The sequence below is a fragment of the Microtus ochrogaster genome, linkage group LG5, assembly GCF_000317375.1.
Source record: "Microtus ochrogaster isolate Prairie Vole_2 linkage group LG5, MicOch1.0, whole genome shotgun sequence".
NCBI lineage: Eukaryota > Metazoa > Chordata > Mammalia > Rodentia > Cricetidae > Microtus > Microtus ochrogaster.
The window spans coordinates 51950178-51957506 of NC_022031.1; the positions used below are offsets into that span (position 1 = coordinate 51950178).

Below are 7329 nucleotides of genomic sequence, written 5' to 3' on the forward strand. Positions count from 1 at the left end.
AGTGTGCTCTCTCTCTCTCTCTCTCTCTCTCTCTCTCTCTCTCTCTCTCTCTCTCTATCTCCTCTCTCTCCCTGTCTGCAGGAGGCAGGAAGACACTCTCCTACAGGCTGCTCCTGCCATGATCCTTCTCACCTCAGGCCCAGGACCAACAGAGGCAAGGGCTACATACTGAATCCTATGAAACGATGAACCAAAACAAGCCATTCCTCCCTTTCAGTCATTTCCCTAAGGTATTTGGTCACAGCTACAGCATCCTTCTGACCCTCTCAGTCAAGGAGGCGGGCCTTCCCAAACTGTTTCCTAGAGAACCACAGAGGCTGGAGAAGGAGCTGTGGGAGCAGTGAACACAGACCTGGCAGGAGCTGGAGGACATTTATCTGAACGGCAAGGCAGACGTAAATACTTACCTGGCCACTTGTTCACCCATCATCTTATCACCCTCCTTCAGTCTTTTCGATGCAATTCTAAAAAGAAAAAAAAAAACAGAATTCATTCTTAGTGTACGAGACTATCAAATATCTTGAGCCTTGAGTACCAAGCCAAATGGCAAAACACTGAGTCAAAACAACATTCAATATGCCAGGGCAGTAAACCAGGTGAGATGCAGCATGAGGTGGCTATGCTTGGACCCCAAAATATGCATTCTATGAATGAATGTGAGAATCTTACCACTCTGCTTGGTTGGAGGTGAGTTTCTGTCAACCATACTCAAAATACAGCACGGGCCCTGCTGGTATCTGCTACCCCAACACTAAGCACCCCCGAAAGGATGCTAATTACCATTTTGTTTTATTTACCAGGGTCTCCCTATGACTGGTCTAAAATCTGTAGTCTTCCTGTATGAACCACCATGCCCAGCTGCTAGTTAACATCTTTAAATGGTATCTTTCCACAGAGAGTTGAATCTTTGCCAATCAGCTGTATTACTTATTTAGGTTAAAAGAAATCACTGAAGTGCCGTGGAAGGGCGTTTGTTCCCTCTCTGCCCTCCAGTGCTTTTGAAGTTATAAGTCTGAGTCAACTATGAATCACAAAACACAAAATACTGGGGAAGAGAAGGCAGCAAGACCTGATTTTCGTCTTAGCTGCTTCTGCTCCACTGTTGCCCGTAGGGAATGGGCAAATGGAGGCCAGCTCCTGCACCTCTCCCCGTCTCTCCTGGAAGCAGCTCCACTGAGCAATGGAAGGGAAAACTGTGCAGAGCCAACCTTGGGCTACGGAAGATGAGACCCTGGAATCTCACCACTGTTACAGTATAGGGAGAACGAGGAAAGCCTGCTGTTTTGATCATGGGCTATCCTAAAAGACGAGCTGCAGTTCTTCAAACTATGGGCCAACAAACAGGAAAACTGAGGAGGGAGAGAGTACCTCATGTAAGGATCCACAGAGAGGAACAGGGCTTCCAGCAGGACCTCTACAAAAAAACAAAAACAAAAACATTGAGATGCAGTTAGCGACGTGAGCCAGGATGGCTGCAATATCCTGGCATTCTGAATAAACAAGCCTAGTCTTTCTGCTTAGGGACCCCCGCTCATCCGTGCTATTAGTGATTAATTTTACCATGCTGGGGATTGATTTTAAAACCTTGTGCACGGAAGGAAAACTCTCTTATGGTGAGTTTCACCTCCAGCTCCCCACCTGTGCTTCCCACTGGAGAGAAGAAAGGCTTCCATGTTTGACCCAGCCCAGTTGATGATGATGAAGATGACGATGATGATGATGATACTGCTACCTGTACTATTTTAGGGTGATCAATTCATGTGACATTTTCAATTATTGTCTCATCCTACTTAAGGTCAAGTTAAATAACTTAACAGGGTCACTTTTGCAGCCGCCATGGTACGGTGGTCATGTAACACCTTTGCTTCCTACTGTTGTGATAAAGACCATGACCAAATCTGCCCCAATCACAGTCTAATACAAAGGGACACAGGGGCAGGAGCTCCAGGGAGGCATCTGAAGGGAGGATTTGAAGCAGAGGCCATGAAGGAACTGCGCTTCCTGGCTCACTCTCATCTGCTTTCTTAATACAATCTAGGACCACCAAGGGTGGCAGAGCCCACACTGGGCTGATCCCGCCTATGTAAATCATTTACCAGGAAAATGTCTATGGACTTGCCTGCCCACAATTCCATAGAGACATTTTTTTTTTTTTTTTTTTTTTGGTTTTTCAAGACAGGGTTTCTCTGTGGTTTTGGAGCCTGTCCTGGAACTAGCTCTGTAGACCAGGCTGGTCTCGAACTCACAGAGATCCGCCTGCCTCTGCCTCCCGAGTGCTGGGATTAAAGGCGTGCGCCACCACCGCCCGGCTTTAGAGACATTTTTCTCACTTGAGGTTCTTCTTCTCAGATAACTTTAGCTCGTGCCAATTTGACAAAACTAACCAGAATGCGTAGCATTTTACTAACTTCTTTGATCGATACAAAAGAAGACATATTTTGCTAAAGTGACCTCCTCTGTATATTTTCTGGAACTTTGTATCCAAGTTTTGCCCACTGCAACTTAACCTCAGTGAGTGACCCTGTCATGGCAAGGGACTGCACCTGGATCTCAGGAGCTAATTCACTGCAGCACCCTAGGCACACAGCTCACGGGCTGGGCTCTGGGTAGAACTGCTGAGACCTGCTCGCCTCTCTGTCATCATCAGGCTCACCAGGACAAAGGAGACAGCCTTCTTTGTCAAAGCCATGAAGGGTAAGGCACCCAGACATGAGCTTCATCAAAGATACTGGGGAGGGGAACCCGTGATGACATTCAAGCTGCATAGGAAAGAAACCCTAAAAAAGGTAGTGGTGGGTTGCAAAACAGACATAAATGCCTCCCAATACTGTGTGCTTCCGATCAAGAAATCTGGTTCGGTAGGTTGAGTGTGAAACCCTCACCTAAAATTTGGTTGCCTAAAATCATGAAGAGGAGGAGAAGAGGTGGCAGCAAAAAAAGAAAAAAGAAAGAAAGAAAGAAAGAAAGAAAGAAAGAAAGAAAGAAAGAAAACGAAAAAAAGAGAAAGAAAGAAATTTGCCAGCCTTTGAATCTGGGCAACTTGTTTTGATCCATGGGATTTTAAGAAAAGCAATACAAGTAGAAACTTGAAAAATTCTTGAACACTGGAGCTCACCAACCCACAAGACCATTACAAGGAAAGAACCCAATCTGGCTGTTCAGAAAAATGGGGGGGGGGGGGGCTGCAGCCTGACCCCAGTAGAAAGCCTTCTATTATTAGGCAGATGAATGAGACTTATCCTAAAGTAACTAACCATTTAGCCCAGGTGAGACCTACAAAGAAGCACCCAGCTTAAACTAGCCTAAGCTATGAACACTCAGAACTTTTGTAAACTAATAAGAAAAATTGTCTGAAGTCAAACTTGGGGATGGATTCTCCATTAGGCGGCGGCAGAAGCTAACGGTTACAGCCTCTGCCAGCTCCGACTTACCTCCATTATTTAAGGGTGGGAGCTCAGTTGTCTTCAGCTCGAAGTTACTGTCAGTGGGGAAGCCTTCAAAGTGCTTCTTCAGGGTCCAGCTCTTGGCTCGCACCATCGTGATGTACCTAGAACACGGTAAACGCGTGGTCAACGATCATCTCATAGCCCTGAGGCCAGCAAGCACAACCCTATTACCATACAATCACCTCCATTTACAGCTTTCTGGGATTATACTAAGCACTTCCTATGTTTGATCTCATTTTATTCCCATGGCTTTTCTGTAAGAGTCATTGTTACCAATCACTTCAAGTGCGCAGATGCAGAAACAGGCTAAAACAAGCTCTCAAGGCAAAAAGAAAAATGTAAACTGACAAATTCATGCTGGAGTTTCTCTAGGACATTAGACAACTAGCGGACCTGCAAAGTCCAGCAATTTCTCGTCTCTCCTGCTGTGACTCTTCAGGAAAAGCCTGAAATACAGGAACCAAAGTCACGTCTTTTTTTTTTTTTTTCTACAGACGCATGGACCTCACAGCCACTGGGAGGCGCCGCTGCTCCATCTCATTGTCTCTGGTTTCCGCTCCAAAAACGGAAACTGGTTTAAACTTGCTTCCAGGTAAAACCAACAGAAAGATAATCTAAACTGCCTTGTGCTTTAAAGTGTTAGGAGCACAGAACTACACATCATCACGTGGGACCTCAGTGAATTCTCCAGATAAGCACGCAGGACTGACCAGTTTGTTCACTACGTTCCTCTCTCCCTAGGAAACAGCCCGACTGGAGGACAGTGAGCAGGGAAATTCAAAGCCCAACTCTTCCCATCTACTTGTCTCTGGGTTCGACAAGGGATTCCCGTAGCCCAGGCTGGCCTGAGCTCGCTCGCAACCCGATCCTGCGGTGAACCATCGTAAGGTGCTGATGACGAGCCTCTGCAAGAACAAGTGCTCCTTCAAACCACTCCCACCCCTCCCCCAACGACAGCTCACTGCTTACATTGAGAGGACACAGTGTAAGCGATGGAGAGTGTTTAACAAGCCCGTCGCCTTCTTTACCCACCATTTTATGATGAAACACTTGAAATCTGCTTGGTTTTGAACTAATCGTTGTTGCCAACAGTCACTCTATCTGACTCGGTGCCCTTTGACCAATACTTCAACCCTTCTCAGTCTCTGATAACTATCGTTCTACTGCACGTTTCCGAGTTCAATTTGTTGTTTTTCTGAGACAGGGCATGGCTGTGTAGCCCAGGCAGGCTTGAACTCCCTAGGTAACAGAGGCTGTTTTGGATCCCTTCATTCTCTTGCTTCCACAAGCTGGGACAGCAGGCACGCTCCACCACACTCAGCTTGAGTCTGGTTTATTGTTATCGTTATTTTGTGTGTGCATGACCGGGGGTGGGGTGGGGGGGGTGGCGTGCGTGTCACCGAGGGCTTGTAGAGGTCGGAAGACCGCCTTCAGGAGTGGGTTCGAGTCTTCCATCCTTGGGTTCCAGGGACCGAACTCAGGTTGTAGGACTTGCGGGGCAAGCACCTTCACCCGCAGAGCCATCTTACGGGAGGATTTCCATTTTGTTTTGTTTTTAAAACTCTTCATATTTCCGTCTCTCTTCAAAGCAGCAGCCTCTGTTCCTCCTAAACTTGCCACAAGTCTAGAAGGACCCCTTTGAAAAGGGTCCTGGTACAGTGCCTTCGTGCGTGACCTGGCTGGCTTCCTACCTCGCATGCGCGAATCCCCACCCCTATCTTTCTCATTTGCTTCAGTTTAGCAATCCAGCAAACTCCTAGCCCAGATCTTCCCGGGTGCAGGCGTTTCCGCCGCATGCACGAATGCACGTACAGTCGGACTGCAGGCCGACTTTGCCGTTTCCCTAACTAGGTCTCAGTCTCTTCTAGAAGCTGCAGGGACCGCGAGGCGATCCTGGACTCCCTAACTTCCTGAGCGCAAAACCCAGGGTCACTAAGCACCGGTCTATGGATGTCCGGGTCGGGAAGACCTCCCGCGCTCACTAGCTCAACGAGGATCTAGATGCTCAGCGGGAAGAAAGAACCGGTCGGGCGAGGAAAGAGGAAAAGAAGAGGGATCAAAAATATTAATGTCTCTACTTACAGAAGCTCGCAGAAACTCCTTTCCTGGGAGGCCGCTCTGAATGCTCTGCTTAGCGCCCAACAGTTGACTTTTGCTGGACCGTCGGAGGGGGCGGGGCTTCTCCAGGGAGGAGCAGCTTCTGCCAAGAGCTTGGGTCACAGCACGGCATAAGGAGGGGTTTGTGTGAGTAGGTGTCTCCCTGTGTTCTAAATAATAAAATATTTTTTCCTGAAGAACTCAATTTACGTTCACAAGATCAGAATCAAAGAAATCAATAAATTACCCAGTTACTTCAGGCAATATCCTGCCACCTCGGGCCAACAACTGCTGCTGCTGTCACTATTTCCCCGTCTCTGGGAGAGGCAGGTGCTAGGTTCTTTGAATCCTTAACAGAGAAGGTGAGCAGTCATGGCATCTAAAACTGTTTTGTAAAGAACGAGTTAAGATGGAGTTATGGCAGCGACGAGATACAATCGGCACTACTCGCCGCCAGCAGCGGGAGGAGTTCCCAGCTCAGGAACCTCAGTAAGGTAAAGTCCCTTCCTTGGCTAGAAGGCAGAAGGCTCAGAGGAATCAGTGGAGAAAGTCAGGTAGCTTACCTGCTTTAGATTTAAGTGGGACATTTAGAAAACTATGCCTTTGGGTGATTTTACAATCCCTAAACCACATTGCTCAGAGAATGTAATTTACACCTAAACTTAAAAGATGGGGGAGGAGGGCGTGAGATTGCAAGCTGGCTTACTTTATCCTAAAGACAGTCCTTTGTGAATAAAATTTTTTTGTGTTGTTTTTTGTTTTTTGTTTTTTTTTTTTTTTTTTTTTTTGGATTTTTCGAGACAGGGTTTCTCCGTAGCTTTTTGGTTCCTGTCCTGGAACTAGCTCTTGTAGACCAGGCTGGTCTCGAACTCACAGAGATCCGCCTGCCTCTGCCTCCCGAGTGCTGGGATTAAAGGCGTGTTTTTTAAGTCACTGTGGGTTTGGTTTCTGAACTCTAGAATGCAGACTTGACCTGGAAAAGAACCAGACTAAGCCGTTGTCTTTGTGACTCTTCTGTTGCTGTGAGGAGACACCAGGAACTTAAAAAAAAAGCATTATACTGGGGACTTGCTCACTGTTTCAGAGAGTCAGTATATGACCACTGTACAAGGAGTGTGGCAGCAGGCAGGCAGGCAGGCACAATGCTGGAGCAGTCACTTCGAGCTTACATCCTGATCTTCAGGGAGCAAGCAGAGAGAGACTGGACGTGGGCTTTTGAAATGTCATAGCTCACTTCCAGTAACAAAGCTCCTTCAGCAAGGCCACACACACCTCCTAATCCTTCACAGTGCCAACAGCTGGGAACCAAGCCTTCAAACTTAGGTGCCATGAAGGCCAGTCTCACCCAAACCATCACACCTGTACACTGGTCCCTGGTGAGCACCCATGCCCACCTTTCCTCCATATGAGGGGAGGTCTTGACAACTGATCAAGAAGGCCCCTTTGTCCTGGGGGCTGAGTTTCCCTGACACCTGTGCAGAGACCACAAGGGAGACACCCATAGACCTGCAGCGCCTGCTAGCTGTTGAAGATCAAGAACCGAGTGTATCATGGAATGTATAATACTGGCCAGTAGCAAGACCCTCACTTCTGTTTTCTTCGTGTGTGTGTGTGTGTGTGTGTGTGTGTGTGTGTGTATGTGTGTGTGTGTGTGTGTGGTGTTTTAAAAAGCATACCTTGAAGCTAGTGAGCTAAATCAAATGAAATGTCTCACGTGGCATTTGTCGCTAACCCTGATAGCCTGAGTTTGACCCCCACAACTTACAGGGTATGAAGAGAAAACTGA

At 47.3% G+C, this 7329-nt stretch overlaps 1 protein-coding gene across 2 annotated transcripts in view; it reads right to left on the minus strand.

Moving 5' to 3' along the window:
• Window positions 1-5597, minus strand: part of Ptgr1 (prostaglandin reductase 1) — a 17271-nt gene extending 11674 nt beyond the window's left edge. Inside the window, exons 1-4 of one of the 2 annotated variants that reach the window (XM_005362232.3) lie at window positions 5529-5597; window positions 3432-3547; window positions 1369-1414; window positions 408-464 (exon numbers count right to left, since the gene is read on the minus strand). In XM_005362232.3, the coding sequence (XP_005362289.1) occupies window positions 408-464; window positions 1369-1414; window positions 3432-3537 (209 nt within the window). In that variant the 5' untranslated portion in view covers window positions 3538-3547; window positions 5529-5597. Of the gene's footprint in view, window positions 1-407; window positions 465-1368; window positions 1415-3431; window positions 3548-4156; window positions 4175-5528 lie in introns of those variants that run through there. The other variant, XM_026786559.1, reaches the window with a different exon arrangement.
• Window positions 5598-7329: the final 1732 nt, after the last annotated feature.